Source organism: Cydia fagiglandana, chromosome 5, assembly GCF_963556715.1.
Source record: "Cydia fagiglandana chromosome 5, ilCydFagi1.1, whole genome shotgun sequence".
Taxonomy (NCBI): Eukaryota; Metazoa; Arthropoda; class Insecta; order Lepidoptera; family Tortricidae; genus Cydia; species Cydia fagiglandana.
Window position 1 is genome coordinate 19,176,225 of NC_085936.1, and position 19,451 is coordinate 19,195,675.

Genomic DNA, 19,451 nt, shown 5'->3' on the forward strand with positions numbered 1-19,451 from the left:
GCGAGGAAAATACTCGTACATGGAACAAAATGGAACCAAATCAAAACCAAATGAACGTTATTAAATATTTACTATCCATATCATCATACATTTACTTTTTTTAAAGTCACCTAACAGACAACATAAAGAAACAGCCCAAAATTTCCATCAAATTACTTTGCCACTCTTGTGGTTAACTAATTATGCAACTTCTCATCTGTTTTTGAACAATAAAGAAAGCCTTTGCGAGCTGGTGAAAATATATAATATATGCGCCTCTAAGGCATAACAATAAATTCGTGTGAATATATTTTTGTAACGTTAATTGAATATGTAACGATGTCTGTAAACTCGAACGTACCTGGAGCCTTACCATGGTGTCCTTATTACGATTCTGTTTAGGACCTAAACTGAATCGCTAAAGGACGGAGCTATATAACTTATATAGCTGTGGTCTTATTCCGTATAATACTAAAATGGCTGTTCGATTAAGTACCTAATTTATTATCCAATCATCCTGCTTTTGTGCAAATACTTTCGGTGGGTAAAGATCGGCCAAACAATTAGGACAATGGAACTGACTCAGTGTGTCGGATACGAAATATAAGTATATAAATAAAATAAATAAAAATAAAAAATATTATAGGACAATTTTACACAGATCGACCCAGTCCCACAGTAAGCTCAAGGCTTGTGTTGTGGGACTTGTGGGTACTAGACGACGATATATATAATGTACACATATATAATACTTATATACATAGAAAACATCCATAACTCAGGAACAAATATTTGTGATGAACACACAAATAAATGCCCTTACCGGGATTCGAACCCGGGACCTCCTGCTTCGTAGGCGGGGTCACTACCGACTAGGCTAGGAGGCCGTTCATATATTTGAAGGATATTAAAATAATTTAAATTTTATATATTTGTATCTAATAACTCAACTGTTGTAATTGTATCATCTTCTTCTTCCTCGCGTTATCCCGGCATCATCATTTATAAATAAAAACTTATACACTATTATACTGAAACTACGAGTAAGTATATATATTTTACCTAGGTACTCAAAAAAAAATGTCTATAACGATTTCATGGGTTTATAAGTTACAAATACCTATTATACATTTTTCAACACAAAATAATTCACAATTTAATATGTATCAATCATTTAGGAGTCGTCTGAATACAATGAGAATTTTACTCGCGCGAACGCGCGATCAAATCATATTGAACTCGAATAGGTGTAACGTCCTAATTGACAATCGCGCGACTCGACCCTTAGAAGATATTCAGTTTACTGTAGATGAATAAAATACCACGTGGTTATAATCATAGAAAGTTACAGAGTACATTTTTGGTAGAATTATTTATATTATAATCCAGTTAAAGTAAAAATATCTACATTATTTACACACTGTACACACGGCTCTTCAAATAAACTCATTTAATTGAGAATCGAGCTACAAACTACCGGCCTCATTATTTAGTGTTTGTATCCTTTGAGTATATTATACTCGTAGACAGCCAAGAATATTGTTGTGACCCATCATACAGAAGATAAGTGTCAAAAGTGTTAATAGCAATCGCATATACCTATACGTATAATTTTGGTAAGGGGGAGGCCTATGTTCAGCAGTGGACGTCTTATGGCTGACAATGACCCTATTTTCACTCTCTCCTCTCATCTACTCAAAGGTTAACTGGAAGAGATCCCTCAAAGGGATAAGTTCGCCTTTGTACTTTTTGCTAATTGTATGTTATTTTTAATATGTCTTTTTGTACAATAAAGAGTTTACTACTACTACTACTACTACAATGAGATGATGATGATGATAATTTTGGTTTTGTATCTCATATACCTACCTAACATGACTTTTACGGAGTTTTTCTCGTCCGTCGCTCAGGTACGTAGGTACAGGCAAAGGTATGACCGAGTCCTGAAAATCTCTTTCGGGTACTGAACCAGCTAAATATAGTTTCCTTAAGTCAACTTACAGATATTTCCTGAAAATCAATACAAACCCTCAAGGTTATGCAATCAGTGATGTTGCTAATAACAGCACCTAATAATCAAAGATAAATTCCAGAAGATTAATAACGGACGGTCTTTGAATTAATAGCTTGTAACTCGCACGGGATTCACTTCTGTAATTTTCCTTGATGATACAACAAACATCGAATCGAAAACGGAAATTTCGTTACCTATATATTATACGCCTCTCTGCTCTTGCGTATTCAAGAGATAGAGAGACAGATAGTGATATTTCGATTTTCGCGGATTCCGATGTCGGAACAATTCTTGTTTATAAAATTGATGAAATATCGCTTTGTATTTTTGCGTCACTTTCATTTTGTAATGGAAGAAATGTAACACGAATATTTTGAGCCAATAAGCGGTTCGATTCGGGAAATGGATTAGAGATTCACTAGATTTGAAATAGTAAAGATATGTGACGCTCCACGGCAAAAGGTACCTTATGGCAGCTAGCGCCGCGATTCGGGAAATGAATCAGAGATTCACTAGATATGAAATACTAAAGTTATGTGATGTTCCACGGCAAAAGGAACCTTATGGCGGTTGGCGTTTACGTCGCATCTTCTTCTTCTTCGTATTCTTCATTACTGAAGGTCGTGCCTGTCTTGAAATGCCTTCACCGAGGCCTCGACGAGCTGCTTCCATTTCACCCTGTCTTCGGCTTGTCTAAGGGCAGTTAGTGACAGTAAGTCCTGTAATGTTCCTTACTTGATCGGACCAACGTCGCATAGCGCTGTTATATTGGAGCGACGTTATAATAGTGTAAGCGCCAACCGCCATAAGGTACCTTTATCCGTGGGACGTCACATATCTTTACTATATCGTATCTAGTTAGTCTCTAATTCATTTCCCGAATCGCGCCGTAGGTACCATCGCCCACTGTTAACTGTACATCAGTGGACCTTATGCCTTTTGTAATAAGGTCCACCGATTACAGTTAGGAGTAGGTATTGCCAAAGACATATGTAACTTCGTATAAAGCCGCGTCTCCACCAGAATGAATAAAGTCTAAGAAATAAACGTGCCTCGGAAGTCAAGAAAAAGTAATTCTCGCATAGATGGCGCACACACCTTTCGCCTATTCTCGGCTAGATGGCGTGACGACACCGTTTCATATTTAACACATAGATATCAGTGAATGAACATGGGTCAAAATGATATAAAAATAATAAAATAATTTATCCATATATATTCATTTTTTTGATAATTTTATACGTGTTTATTTTGAGTTATAGTCGTGTGTCGATAGATGGCAGTAAATTTACAGTGACTACAACATTTACTATGACAGGACCCCTCTATACCTAGGTAGGTACTATCTATTCTTTTTGGTATTGCTGATACGCAATGTGTGTTGTTGGAATAAGAATACATTCATAAGGTTTCACTGTAGGTTTGTTGATATAATTTATTCATTGAAGTTGTAAATAAAATTGCGTAGCTTACTTGAGTATCTACGGTATTTTTATATAACACTATATGTATTCACTTCACTTGTACTATATTGTAATCAAATGATAGGTAAATATGTATATTTTATTTTCACCGACGTAGGAACCTAGGGTACCTAATATTTACGCTCAAAGTGAGCATTTTTACTTGTGTGAAATTAATCTGTAAGTGGAATTCTCGATGTCAAACATAGCTATTAAATGTCTTAGTAGAAAAAAACTGCCTATAGAAATTAATAAAAATTGTTTGAATGTTAAACTTAGTTTTTATTCAACGAAATCCCAAGAGCCGGATTTAGATTTCACAACTTGTTATGGTTTTGATACGATCTTGACGATCGTCTTAGTGACTAGCGCGCGACACGACTTTCACTTTAGCGTGAGCGATGTTAAAGGTTGTATCAAAGTAAGATTACCCCTCTCTCTCTCTCTTCCTAACTATATATCCCACATGGTGGCGAGGCCAGCTTTCCTGCTAAATCTTCTCCACTTCGCCCTGCCCACGACATCGTCCTCGGATAACTTGTAGGTACTCACTCGTGTCCTGTAGCACTACATCCTTCCATCTTGTTTCTGGCCCTCTTCCACCTGGGATGGAAAAGATCAAAACTTTACCATGTCGTTAAATTGGAATTGAGCTCCAAGTCAATTTTATAGGTACAGTGGAATGAATTTTGGTTGACTGGGGACACTGTATCTAGGGTTGCCAAGCGTAATATATAGTATTCTACTATATTTTGGCTCTCTGTACTAAGTATATATATACTTTTGGAAAAATATATAGTACGCTAAAATACTATATTTCCGATTAAACGTATATTACACTCATGTTTAGTATTTTATCTAAAAGCAGTGTATTTTTTTGAAATGTAGGTACTATACATATATTTTTGATGCCTCATTCTGGAAAATACTATATTCCACCAAAAAAAGTTGACAACCCTAACTGTATCGTAAACTCGATTTCTAAATTATACAACCATTGCCAATAAATGAAAATTAATTAACTGTCCTAAAAGGAACCAATCACTGTAATGTTCTGATTTTGACAACGTTGTAGAGTTAATTGCTTTAGATCTATTTTAAATTTAATATAGCTTTATTCAATATTTAGGAGATGAAATCTCCCTAGGATCAAGTCTACCACCCACCCTTTGAACAACACGGTGTTTGTTATAACGCACTATTGTAAACCTTTTGGAATACGAAGATATATATATATAGTCGCACCAATAAAAGTCTGCAGCGGATTTGATAGCCCACGCAGCGTAAGTGTTATTTATACGTCATAATTTCATAGAAGTTTGTCGTAAAATGACACTTGCACTGCGTGGGCTATCAAAATCGCTGCAGACGTTTTACGGTCTGACTCTAATTAACTGTAACCCAGTGGCTTAGCTAGGGCGGGGCGGCGGGGGCGGTCCGCCCCGGGTGTCACCCATTTAGGGGTGACACCCGACCGTGAGCATCAGTAGTGCCACCTATAAAAATTCGTAAAATCATGTAAAATGAAAGCGATGAAGTAAATCCTGAGCTATTTAACATAAATTACAATTAAGTACCTACTCTTTTTAAATATATTTTACAATTTTGATTGAATTTTGGGGTGACACCCACAATTTCCGCACCGGGTGCCACCCATGCTAGCTGCACAACTGCTGTAACCGTAACCGTTCGCATCTTTGGCGGCGGTAAAAGGGTTAAATATTTGAATAATCAGGCTCTAGAAACCAAAACACGTCTCAATCAATAACCGCAAGCTTCTAGGGCCGAGACGGTCATAAAAGCCGATTACAATCAACTCCACAGAACAGGTGTCAAACATTTGATAATTAGAAATACTTCAGTCCTTTGCAATAAATGCGGTTGAGATTTTGAGAATGGAACTTGTGAAGTAGGTAACATAGCGATCACCTCGATACCTCAACTCCCGATTATATAAAAAAAAACATTTCGGACAATAAAATCCGTATAACTACAATCTTATAACTAAATAACATTAAGTAAATTTAAAATTTTAAAATGATGATTATGCAAGAAAGTAGGTAGGTATATTATTAACGCAAAGGACATTGAAATAGCCTCTTTTTAAAGCTGTTTTTAAAGAAAATAAATTAAGAACCCAAACTTCAAGTACTAACTTTAAGTGCTTTTCTTACAACTATAGCCCAAATTCTAGTTAGTGTAAAAGCTGGTCAAGCAAATCTTGTCAGTAGAAAAAGGCGGATGAAAAATGTAGACGTGAAGGGATATCGTCTCATAGAAAATTTGAATTTCGCGCCTTTTTCTACAGACAAGATTTGCTGGACCATATTATTGTCTTAATAATATTTTTGTATGTGATATAGAAAAATATTCTTCGGTCGCGGACTTGCAAATCGGAGACGCAAATCAATACTTTATTATATGAGTGTCTTTTCAAAAGGCTTTTTTTTGTATAGTTTTCACTTAGTTTTAAAAGGCCTATTCACAGCAGACGCTCCTCATATTATAGTTTAAACCTTATAAACCTATATAAGTATCTTGTCTTACAACATAAGCCTTATTGAGCTTACTGTAGGGCTTAGTCAATTTGTGTAATAACTAATAACGTCCTATATATACTTACTTTATTTCATATATTCATTGTAAAATCCTGTATATCTATCTATCTACCTATACAGAAAATCAAAAAGGTATTAAGTAATTAAATAATTTTTACCCTTTGGGTACGGAACCCTAAAAAGGTTTGTTAATGTAAGGTAGGTATAGACCGACTGCTTAAATGAGCCCTCGCCTGCGCGGTACGAGGGCGACGGGTCCGGTTTCTTCAGTATTTTGGTCACATTGCTCGCAGAAGCTCTAACAATCTTATATGGTTACCGGAAAAGTGGAAGGAAAAAGGCCTCGTGGCCGGAGCCCTAAACGTCGGTCAGGACGGCAGACACGGCAGAGGACAGAAATGGAGAGAAGCCATTTCGAAACTTCTTCGAAGGAGTCACGATTCTTAATTATGAGAGAAGGACGGAGGAAGAGAAGGAAGTGACTTCCCGTTGACCTAGATTCTAGAGCAATGAAATTATTAAGTTATTTTTATTTGATCGTATGGCTAACATATTTTAAAAATAGAAACAAGTATAATCAGATGTCTACACTAAGACCATTCAGCCACTTTATGGCTTCGTCGCTCAGGGTGCTCAGGTCTTCGGGAGGACGACATAGCGCGTTATAGGGCAGTCTTGGATAATATGCTGGATGGTTTGGGCTTCCGCACCGCAGCCGCAGGCCGGGGAGTCCATACCCACAGCGGTGTTTGTAATAGGCGCATCGACCGTGGCCAGTACGGAGTCTATTCAATTTACACCAGTCTCGTCTAGGGAGGTCCGACCCCATTATTCTGGAGCCAGGCCTAATTTAAAATATTATTCAGTACCTAATATCCGTCTTACACTACAAATACAGGGAATAATCTAAAAATTAAAAAAAACCAACTCAACAAAAAAATTATACGGAAACTCGGTGGACAAGTGCGATCCTGCCACGAAAAACGATTTGTGCAAGTCAAAACAAAAAAGAATCACTTCTTTCGTTATTCCGTTGCCCCAAACATCTTTGGTACGTACGGTCTGAAACATAAATTTAAAAAAAAAAAAAAAAAACAAACCATTTATTCACGGAACAGCATATTCTTACATGATAGGTACAACCTCCGCCAAACTGTATAACAGTTTGTTGGCAGAAATAGGCTCCTCTTTTTACATACTATTTATAGGCTATTTTACTTAATTTAGGTATTTTAAACTATTTTTAGATACTAATATAAGTTACAAAAAAGTTCAATATAACATGACATTCTTTAACTTAAGTTTATCCTAGCTTCATATTGTTTTAACATGAGTTTTTTAAATTTAGACTTAAATACATTTTTGCTGGCGCTTTTCCTGATATTTAAGGGTATGTTGTTATAGATTTTAGGAACAAGATAGGACCTGGTCCTCTTGCCATAATAATTAACTGTTCTAGGTACAATCAACGCTTCATTAGCCAACTTTCTACACAAAAGTGGGTTAGTTACCGGGACTTTAAACTCACATGGTCCATATTGTTCTAGTGCAATCTGGAATGATACTTTCTCAAAGACCGGCAACATATTACATTTAAGAAATAATTTATTATAATCCTTTTTACAAAGTTGTTTTGTCCTTTCATCTACTAGAGCTTTCATAAATCTAATCTGTAGGTGTTTAATTTTATCAAGATATGTTTTAAATGTTCTGCCATAAGTGCTCAGGCCATAAGAAAGTATCGAGTCAGTAAGCGCATAGTAGACCGTATATAAGGTTGCTCTGTCTGTGAAAAACTTGAGATGGTGAAACTTCACAAGCACCGCCCGTAGCTTCTCACACACCAGCTCCACATGTGCACTCCAGGTGAACCGGGAGTCTATTGTCAGGCCCAGGTACTTGTAACTTTCCACCACCTCGACTCCCTCACAGTGACAAGAGGAAAGGACACCGCTATGCAGACAGTCATAGTCATGGCCTATAATCTTTGGTGCTCCTGTTATACACTTATTGTAGGGCGAGTAAATGTGCATACATTTTGTTTTCGCAATATTAATTATAATACCATTATCATGCGCCCACTTAATGATACTGTTCAGATCCTCCTGTACACAGTATTCTATATTGTTTATGTCTTTGCCAGAATATACTAGACAGGTGTCATCTGCGTATTTAGGTTTTTAATACCTATTTTTATATTTTTTTCCTTGATTGCTGTTCATTTTCGAGTTTCAGTTTGGCTGTACACTACAATGTGAGAGGGGAAACTATTTTGTGTAACTAAAATTCTATCCTATCCTTATAGAATACTTTATTCTAGTTATATAATTGCATGGTTTCGGAACTGTACGTCGTCCTGCCTGACGTTTCACATGCTGTTTTCTGTCAATGTCAAACAAAATGACATTAAGTTATAGCCTTAAAATTCGATTATTTAAAAGATTATTTAATGAAAAACACTTATTTTGCCATAACTACAGCAGTAATTCTCGTTATAATGTTCTGTTCTTCGGCTCGGACGGTATAGCATTAAAAAGTTTGAAGAAAATAAACGAATTCCGGTAATAAACTGAGCACGATTGTGTTCGGTTTTTATACAATTTCAGCGTTATTTGTTATTATTTTCTGTGAAAATATTTCAATGAGTAGTTAGTCACTTACATATTGTTGTCTACAATTAGTGCCCTTCGAGTTACATATACGCATTTGTACCATGTATTATTGATACATGCTGAGCCGATTGGTAATGTCCTAATGTCTAAATATTAATATGTTTCAGAAAATCCGCAAACTGTATCAACCGCCTCGATTTAGTTACCACTAATAATTCAAAGCACCGGTCAGTCACAGAAGAGTACGCTCAGAAAGAGAATTTGAAGACAATACCATGGCCATTACAGAATCTCCAGCGACTGGACTACGATATTGGGCTGATTGTAGCATTCGGACACCTAATACGAGATCATGTCTTAGAAAAATTCCCACTGTAAGTACCTAGTTTTCTATTCTATGTTAGTCAGTTTGATTGACCCTGCTTACTTACCAGGGCTCGGAACCAGGGATGTTGTGGATATTCGCATCTGCTTCTACGGAAAATCCGCATTATTTTCAGCATCCGCACCCTCATAAAATCGTGCAGATATCGACCAAGTCGGTTACAGGAACATATTAGCGGCGGCTCCGGCGGCGTAAGTGCTAGGTAATGTTGTCATTATATATAACGAAATTGTCTAGATCCCGAAAAGTCGGCCAAGTTACTGTTTATTAACACTTTGACTACCAAGAACCTGCGTGGTAGGCACTCGTAATGTTTGCTCAGATGCTGGACAACCCGCCCAGCGGGTTGTTTTGTACGCAGATATAGATGACCGGTTTCTGGGGTAGTGCGCCGTTTTTTTCCCGGTTGCGAAAGTGTTAAATAAAACGCACCTATATTCTTGCTCAAATACTAAACTTTTCGTTTTTTTTTAAATAAAAAATGCTAAAAATATAATATTTGACGTTTTTAAGTACCAAATCTTGACATCCGCATCCGCGGATGTGAGGCTTGAAATATGCACATCTGCTTTCGCGGATGTCAAACAATCTGCATCCGCAACATCCCTGCTTCGAACCAGTATTTTTATTCATTTTGAATTATTTCACGCTCTTTACGTAGGGCTGAATCATGTATTCAGGTAACAACTTTGTATTTTTAGATTGTCCCATTATAATGAAATAATAAAGCAAAGAAAGGAAAAGAACGTAATAATACCGGTATTTTTGTATGGACCAAATACCGGTTTCCGATCCATTACCTACTGCATACTTACAGAAGCAAAAACTTTGGAACATTGTTTAAATGTACAATTGTAAATGCACAGTACAGGACTGTCTTGTTCTACAAGACACACATACATAATCAAATTGCAGATTTGTTATTTGCATTGTTTACGGTAGGTACCTATATGACAAAGGAACCTAAGCCTTATCTTTTCACAAAAAGTGTCTTACACTTTTGTGTTGCAACTTGCAACTGCACCTGTAGATTTACCCCTATATGAACTTATATACCGGAGGGATGTTAGAAATCCCTTGAGTTTGCACTGTTAAATATTTTGACTTCCAACTTAACTACATGAGAAATTAAAGTCTTTTCAAATAGGCTTATTTCTCTTATGAAAACCGTACAAAGATAAGCTTTTTTGAATAGACAGTTGGCATGTGGACTATCCCTAACTCACTTTTACAATGAAAAATTTTTACCCATAGGTGGCATGTATAATGTATAGTCGGGTAATAAATTCCTTGCTCCAATGTTTCCAGAGGCATGGTGAATGTGCACCCGAGCCTGCTGCCTCGCTGGCGCGGCGCGGCACCCATCATCCACACTTTGCTGCACGGAGACCAGCTTACTGGAGTCAGTCTAATGAGGATCAAACCTAACATTTTCGATGTGGGTATGTATAACTGCAATAACTTATAAAAATCTTGCTAGTTGATTTTCACCTAATTCTGATACTTAGCAATATTTGAAACTTTCAAGTAAGTATAATATTATGCAGATGACAATACAAAAATCTGGTATCATCATGGTGACTTACTACTCATAGTATATGTTTTAACGAATCCTTATTTTCGGTTCTTATTTTGTACCAGATCTTTTGAATTTGAGAATGAGAAAAAAAATTAAATTAGGCAAAAAGTTTAAATTACTTAAAAATAATGTTTATAATGGACTGTTTCACAAAATTTTCATAATGGGGTCTTTATTTATCTGATAATTCGCAAACATTATTTATTGCAGCGGATCATATGAGGTCGGGGGACCACATCCAAGTTAAACTTATTTTAGACAAATAAATTCCAGGTGAAATCATCAGCCAAAGAACTGTACCTGTGCCTAAAGATATTTTGCTGCCGGAGCTGACAGAGCAGTTATCAGAGATTGGTGCTGACATGCTGGTAGATTGTATGAGAACCTTACCGGAGAGCTTGGCTAATGCTAAACCGCAGAGCGAGGAAGGTGTCATTTATGGTATGTATTTCTAGCTTTTTGTAGACTAATGCCGCATTTACAAATGCGACGCGTCGCGAGGCGAATATGGAACCAGAATGTGGACGCAGGAAAAACAAGCCTGTCCAAGCTTCTTTACGCTTTTGACCTGTTTTACACCTATTTGAAAAAGCACCTCAGAGCACGGTGGTGGCTTTTTTAGTGCAAGCAAAACCTAGAGGACTGTTTTGCGTTTGATATGTGAACACAGTTATCTCTAGGAGCGTAGGAGCTTGAAAATGCTCGGAGCTTTGGCGCAGATTATACAAAACGTGTAGAATATTTAATGTATCTCAAGACTTATAAGGTCTATGTAAACCAAAGTGGACTAATTTTGGCGCTGATTTAGTCTGCTTAAAACTTACCTTAGTATGTCGTAACATAAGTCTTTAGATGGAAAATTTGACAAATTTTGATGTTTGAAGTAACCCCAGAGGCCTCACACAGGCCTTAATCGTATTTTTATTCTGATACTGCCTCTTCATTAACTTGTGCGTTCATTATTTCAGCTAAAAAAATCAACAAAAGCATCAGTGACGTCAGATGGTCCGATATGACTGCGACCGAGGTCTACAACTTATACCGAGCCATATACGGATTGTACCCACTCTCCACAACTTTTAGGAACAAACAGTTGAAACTATTTGATGCATTTTTAGATGAAACTGTAGGTATTTGTACTGTAAGTAAACCAGTGGGGTCCATCGAATATTGCGAAAAGAGAAATGCAATAAAAGTCCTATGCAAAGATAGTAGATATATATATTTTAGATCACTTAGAATAGTAGGGAAAAAAGAAATAACTGCGCTAGATTTTTATAATGGATACATAAAAAATATGCCAATAGAAAAAAGAAAATGTATGGTGGTTCAATAGAATAAATAAATATGGAAAATATAATTATACGGGTTTAATTTTTATATATAAAAATAATGAGGATGACCATGTTTTCATAAAACGGCTTGAAATATAAATATTTAATAATGATTTATCACATAGAAATATGATTAAACTGCGGACTACAAGAAAACTATATAATTATACCAATCATATAAGATATGTCTTTATTGCAAAAGCCCATAATGGCATTATTTTCTACTTAAATTACTACTTTGTACTGTTTATTCTAGTAATCACATTGAACATTAAAATATGACTAAAATCTTTGGTCAATTAATATATACACTAATATATTGCTAACTTCACTGCGATTTTACCCTGAAAAAGCAAAAATTGTTATATTAATAATCATATAATTTAAAATCGCACATAAATAGAAGGAAGTAATAATATATATCCATAGAAGTAATAATTTTAGGAAAAAGTAGGTCTACCCACAGAGAAAATAACTTATGAAAAAAAAGATAAGAACCAGAAACAAAACAGATAGAGCAGAAGTAAACACCGAAGAAAGAAAAGCATTAAGTATACCCAGTGAGGGTTAAAACTACATTTTATACATAGGTAATAAACGAACACAGTCATGAAAAGTATGACTTTCTGAATAATTATGAAAGTACATATGTATGATAGAATGATACTTACTGAGTGGGTTAATCACAATCTATTCTATGAAGCGGAGAGACGCGAAAACGAAACATGTAATGGAGCTGACACTTCTTATAGCTTCGGACAGTAGCCGCACTTCACATTAACTGCTCTTTGGTCTTATCACGTAATACGAAAAATTTAAAGAATGCACGTTTGTAAGAATTAACTAATTAATTTTTATTTAAATATTTGCTTTCTACAAACAATTATTCTCTTAATTTTTCTATTTATTTTTATACGGATATAAATAAAACAAATTGGTGAAAAATTGTTAATGCAATGTGTAATAATGTAAAATATGACAGTACATTTTCGTGTTTAACAAAATAGGATCACGTAAAAATCTTCATTTGATTATTATTTCTTAATTACTATGAAAATACTAATTCGGCTTATCTAATGGCGACTATACCAATGCCGTCAGTTAGCCGACTGTAAACCTTATTTCAATGTGATAAGGTCCAACCATCGTCAGTTAAATGTGTTGATGTTAGTAGTGTGAAGACCGCTTTAGGGATAAATACCTAAAGCTGGTCAAGCAGATCTTGTCAGTAGAAAAAGGCGGCAAATTTGAAAAATGTAGGCGCGAAGAGATATCGTCCCATAGAAAATTTGAATTCCGCGCCTTTTTTTACTGACAAGATTTGCTTGACCAGCATTAAATTAGGAATATTTTTACGTGAACCTGAAGGCCTACCGCGAACCACGTTTGACGTGTTGCCTCCCTGTCACACTTACGTACGAATTTACAAGTGTGACAGAGAGGCGACACGTCGAATGTGGTTCGCGGTAGACCATCTGATAAGACTAGGTATAGAAAACAGAAGCCTGCCGATACATCTTACCTTCTTCAATTTTGACTATTAACTTATACAGCAATGCGATTTTCTAACTATTCTTCTCCTGGAAAATAAACGATTTATCCTTTACGGCAATTATTAAAAGTAAATTTACTTTTAAGAATTATCAAGGCTTCTGTTTTTCACGATTCCAATTCAATAAAATGACTTCACTGGCGAGGATGGTTTTATACAAATTATGAAAATATGATTGGAATATTTATAGTAAAGCCCATGATCACCCTTTTTGACAATAAAATAAACCTCTTTTACAGTGAATCATGCACCTAAATGAACTTCTAATTAATATTAGTATTTAATTACATTATGAATAAAATAGAGGTCAGGTAGAATTACCTACCTACCTACATTATTTGCGCTAGCAAGTCAATAGTTAAAAACATTTTCCCTGACAAGCTACCTCACTTTCCCTATCAATTTATCTAGTTCTATGTGATTATAGTTATTTGTACAACAAGAGATCAAAGTTTGATATTTCTTCGAGTGCTTATTTTGAGTCCCGTGCAAGCGAAAGATTCTATAATAGATTCACGAGCGTAGCGAGTGAATCTAATTTAGAATCTTGAGCGTAGTAAGGGATTCAAAAGCGCACGAGATGTAAATAACTTTGATCTCGTGTAGTACACAAAAATTTTCACCCTAAGTAGTGAGAACATACCGGACAGAGATAATAGAACCCAATTATATCGAACTTGTATTAGACACCGCATGTTGAAATGACATTTGACTATAAAGGTCACTTGAATTACATTTTGTCTCACTCAGTGAGCAAAATCGCATTTTGCTCACTGTTTTTAAGAAGCAAAGTACTCTTGTTCGAGCTGCTGAGGTGAAAAATATATTAAAACGGGTCACTCGCGTATTTTAAGTTGAAGAACACTCGACTTGTGTGGGAACACACCCCACTCACTGACGACACTCCTCGGTATGGAGACTGGAGTGAAACATGTCGAGTGTTCTTTGACTTAAAATACGTGAGTGAGCCGTTTTTAATATATTTTACATGTCTGTGTCTCATGGAATTTTTGTTCTGTGATAATATATAATCTCCTAGACCCATTGATATAAAGTCAATCAAGATGAACTTATTTTTTTACTTGCCCGCGCGCGGCGCTTTCTCTATCTATAACCTACAACCTTACAGCCGTGATTTCAATATGGAAACATATGGATAAGATATTCCATAAATAATGGATTTCTTCTTATCTGGAGACAAGCCAAAGGGCACTGCTCACTTTTAATGAATTTATTGTATCTTACTTAGTAACACCCCGAACCAAATATTACACTGCAAAATAACTTTAAAGCCAGAGAACACTTAACTTTCTCGATTAGACTAATATATAATCTCCTAGACCTAAGGCCCCAATACCTACACCTAAGAATGACTATATCCACACGGACTAGGATATGATGGCAAACATACTAGAAACATCATTCAGAATGTAATATCTTCTTTTCATACTAACTTTATGATATCTGGAATAAAGTTCATAATTTCAAGTGTTATAGGACTTAATGTACAGTCAAAGAATTTAATTTCAGTTTAGTACCTTGTCACAGTGACAAGATACGAAATGGTACTGAAAATAATTTCCTTGGCCCCTACCTACCTTACAATGAATATAAGTGAAATTAACCTTACCCTAATCGACTTAGATTTATTTTAAGTATTTAAATTGTGTATTGCACGATAATGACATTGACATGACATAACGATGTTCATAGCTGTTATGGCTAAATCGAATTTAAACCATATCTTATAGCGTTACTCGTGTATCGCATTGAAAACAAACCAGACAAACATAATATATAAAGAAATGTGAGAGACACTGACAACAGGCGTGCACTCGATAGCAGAGACAGCCAATAATAAAAACAGCTAATGTCCATACTAAATGCAAACACATTCATTTGTATTTGTCTTGTTCCATATAATTTGTATGGCGCTAACGAGGCCACAGAAGTAGTAAAATCTTAATCTCGGAGGGGCAAAAATGTATGGGGAATCTACCGTATAACTGAGACGGTTGATAAGAAGTCAGCAAATAGCCGTACAAGTGCGTTTTTCATAAAATTAAAAAAAAATTGGTCGTAGGTATTTATACCAGGGTATAAAATTTTTTTCAATGCGTGATCTCTAAGTGGCCCATTAAATAAACTTTCAGTATTGCCTACTTTTACTTATATGTAAACTAATTGTAGTCCCAATAATCACCTATTTTCTATCAGAAAATCGGCGCGTAACTTTATACATCTTATCTTACGCCTGAGATAAGTGGTAGACCGATAGCAGTTTTTATTATTCGGTTGTCTCTGTACAATAGTACTGACGAGACAGAAAGTGCTAAATTGTAGAGTGCTAAAAACGTCACATGTGTCTGTGCAATAAACAATATGCGATTGAGTTAAAGGCATTTAGAAACTGCATTCCACTATTTTCTAAGTGCCTTTACCTTCATATATTTAAGAATAAGGTCTGGTGGGATAAAAGGAACACAGGGGCAAGGTATGCATTTTTATTTGTTCATTGTCATCATAATGTTCCTCTTACTCCACCGAACACCTAAAGTTTAATAAAAAAACTGTGTGTTCAAAGCATAGGTCGGTTCAAATTCATATAATCTTTGTTGCACATTTTTTTTGCATAATCGTTTTCATTACCAATGCTTTGAACCCTACTCTTTAAGTACTCTATTCACATCGAGACATACAAATTTTCATTGTTAGCCGACAAACGAAATCCAATCTTACTGCACGCGAAATAAATTTTATTATGAATTGTGCTTGGATTCGAGTGCAGTCATTTGTATTGTATTTATCTTAATGTTCACAGAGTACTCTTTTACACGTGCTGAATAGTTAAGGTTTATTCGCAGTAGTTTTCGAAATTTTACTTTTAATGACTTACCTATTATTATTGTGACACTATGCACAGTAAAATGTCCGTACGTTTCTATTTCGTCGACGCGCATTTACAATATTTTGTTTTACAATGCAACACGAAATAAACATTTACACGAGCAAAGATATAGGCAAAGAAAGTGCCTTATTATGCAATTAAATGTCTTTCTTTATGGATACACGCAAATTGTTTTGAACGTGTCATCGCAAAATCTGTGCAAAATTAGCTTAGACGAACTCTACAAAGCCTCTAATTCGAGTTGGCAGCAACTACTGGGAATAATCCAATGAAGACCATTAAAGATGATGGATGGATATCAGATGAATAACTGATGAATATCAGATGGGTGCCACTTGAAGCTTCATTCAGGTCACAGAGAGCATTTGGGCGCTTGATGCTTCCTAGAAGTTAGTAAAAATAACGTTAAATGGCTTCTAATATAGGGCGCCAAACATGTAAACCAATATTATTCACATCGTAATTAGAGTCCTCTGGAGATTGAGTACCTATTTAAGCAGCATTATTTTCTTTATTAGTTCATTTTTAATTTTAAAAATTTAACCCTTTACCAGGCTAAGGGATATATATTTCCCACATACGGCACTTCAAACACGGGTTCTATTTGCGATCAGTAGGTAAAAGTGACATTTGATTGTCATTTTTGAACTGTCAGCCTGGTAATAGATTAATAATTTTTCGTCTGTGCCTGATAAAAACTACACAGGGCAACTTAAAACATATCGTATTGTATGGAATTTCCATACAAGATACCCCGTTTTCATCGCTCTATGTGATTTTTATGTAAGAAGTAATTTTGAAAACTAGATATTTACTAAACTAGGCCAACACCGTTTGGTTGTGTTTCAAAGGTGCAAGTATCTGCTTCTAGTTTAGTATTTCATATTTTCGAAATTACCTTGACGCACTTTATTTACATATTTGGCCAGTTCTACTAAAGACTAACACAAACATTACAAATAAATGAAAACAAATATAACATCAACTTCTAGGTATAGTTGCATTTGAGGCAACATACAAAACACGATTTTCACTTTAACACATTCATTGCCAAGCCAAGCAAGACATCCGCGCCAGGACACAACAATTTCGTCATATAAAGCAGCAGTACCACGATCCCGAATATTGGGTTGTCCGTCCTGGAAACGAAATCATAAAATACCCGATAGTCGGGTTTTCGGCACTGAATGTGTTAAAGATACACCTGCTATACAAAGGTGCTTTGAAAAGTTAACGATGCGATGCCAGTAAAAATATTAGTTATAGGGCCTGAGTTACACTTGTAAGTTTTACTTACGTAAGTAGGGACACGGCTATACTACAGAATGAGAGATGAATATCGTTATCTCATTCTAACAAATAGCTTTGTCCCTACTTACGTAAGTAAAACTTACAAGTGTAACTCAGGCCTGAAAGTATGAAAATTAATATTTAATACAAAATGGAAGAGATGCAGTGAATAAAGATTTATTAAAAACATTTTATGTACATTATGTAAAATTCTCAAAAATAAAAACATCAAAAGCACAACATGTAAAAACGTTAATGTAAATTTCTTGATTCCACTGCGGTTAGTAAATACTAACATTCTTAGGAGCAAATCTGTAAAATGCAAGGAAGAGGAGGGGTTAGGTGGAAATCCTCACTAGATAGAAAAACTTTTGCCCTTTTTGCCTATTTCATTCGGTAAATAAAAAACACAGATCTGCGTGGTTCGAGCAATTATATTATAATTTTATTGATAGAGAATGAGTTAGTGGCCGAATTGAGAGTGACCGAGTCATATGATTTTTCGTTTAACCCTTTATAAGGCATAAGGATGTTAGAAATTATGGAAAATTGAACCCTATCCCTTTGAAACAAAGTTCAAAATCATGTGGGAAATATATTCTCTCTGCCTTATAAAGGCTTAAGGTTTTTTTATCGGAATGAACCATAAACACGCACACAGAGAAAAGACTGCAAGCATTTATTTCTCCATAATTATTGTTTCATTCGACTGTGCTTTTACTTTTAAATTTATCACTGTGCTTATATAGTGGCAAACGTTTCAGGGAAACATTTTAACGTCTAATGTTAACTGATGAATGTGTCCCATGGTGGCGAGATCATAGCCAATAGAAATCGTTTGAATAGGTTTAATTAAAAACTGAACCGATCAACTTCTAATGAAATATACGAAGAAAGAAATTATTACTTTAGAGCAAAAGTTTTTTTAGTTCTAATGGATGGAAATCTGTTAGATCTACAAAATATACAGGATGGAACATATAAGGACTAGAATGGAATAATAGGATAATGAAAAATAGTTTACTCGAAAATATATTTTATTCCACATAGTACGTGGCTACCATTAAGAATGGATAAAACATTTGTCTTTTATAAAGCGAGACGTGCATAGTATAGTTAAAGTGGGTAGTAAAGATATAATAATCGATTCTCTGTACATAATATTAAATAATATTTACTAATATTGTACTTATCGCCTACTTTGAACTCACAACATCAATAAAATGTTATCTGAACGAACAAGCACTCGAGAGCTTGTTGATTTATTGCAACTACTCGCCGAAACTAGATAGCGGTTGGTGTTAGCATATACGCCAGATAATATATCGTAACTGATTAGACTACCTACTACACCGTGGGCCCTGATAAACCGACTATATTTAACCATAGACCCCCAAGCGTAATTGGAATATAACTTAAATGGCACGATATGTAATCGAAATATTATCTAGACACGTTATACTTGGTGACAGAGTGTTAAGCAAAGTAAAAAAAATCGAATTGGCGTATTTTATATTACGTACACGGTTTACAGTAGGAGTCATTATATAGACTCAAAAATAAAATAAAATATATTTCTCATTTCCTAAATTGACATGTATATCCTAATTTATAGATTGACAAAATAACTATGCTACTCGTTATCAGTTATTATAACTTCATCTAAGGCATTTTTGCACAGCAACTAGAACATATAGTTTAATTTTATTATAGTTGCCGTTTTCAAGCAAAAGCTTGTCAATGAGTTGTTATTGCGACGAACTTGAGAACTAACAAT

At 35.2% G+C, this 19,451-nt stretch overlaps 2 protein-coding genes across 2 annotated transcripts in view; one reads left to right on the plus strand and one right to left on the minus strand.

Moving 5' to 3' along the window:
• The first annotated feature begins 8,403 nt into the window (after positions 1 to 8,403).
• LOC134664647 (methionyl-tRNA formyltransferase, mitochondrial) lies at positions 8,404 to 12,265 on the plus strand. Its single transcript, XM_063521388.1, has 5 exons — positions 8,404 to 8,575; positions 8,794 to 9,000; positions 10,320 to 10,453; positions 10,864 to 11,031; positions 11,559 to 12,265. The coding sequence occupies exons 1-5, from the start codon at positions 8,415 to 8,417 to the stop codon at positions 11,924 to 11,926; spliced, it is 1,038 nt and encodes a 345-aa protein (XP_063377458.1). The 5' UTR covers positions 8,404 to 8,414; the 3' UTR covers positions 11,927 to 12,265.
• A 4,367-nt stretch (positions 12,266 to 16,632) lies between these two features.
• The window catches only part of LOC134664659 (glycerol-3-phosphate dehydrogenase [NAD(+)], cytoplasmic), a 32,337-nt gene continuing 29,518 nt past the window's right edge, over positions 16,633 to 19,451 (minus strand). The window contains exon 9 of the mRNA XM_063521402.1: positions 16,633 to 16,767. Within this exon, the coding sequence (XP_063377472.1) occupies positions 16,737 to 16,767 (31 nt within the window). The 3' untranslated portion in view covers positions 16,633 to 16,736. The remainder of the gene's footprint in view (positions 16,768 to 19,451) is intronic.

What these genes read in the sequence shown, in the direction of transcription:
- LOC134664647 (XM_063521388.1), top strand. Translation starts at nt 8,415, where the DNA reads ATGACATTAAGTTATAGCCTTAAAATTCGATTATTTAAAAGATTATTT. An exon ending in GTCTTAGAAAAATTCCCACT is followed by an intron (nt 9,001 to 10,319) that starts GTAAGTACCTAG and finishes CAATGTTTCCAG; the next exon opens with AGGCATGGTGAATGTGCACC. An exon ending in ACCTAACATTTTCGATGTGG is followed by an intron (nt 10,454 to 10,863) that starts GTATGTATAACT and finishes AATAAATTCCAG; the next exon opens with GTGAAATCATCAGCCAAAGA.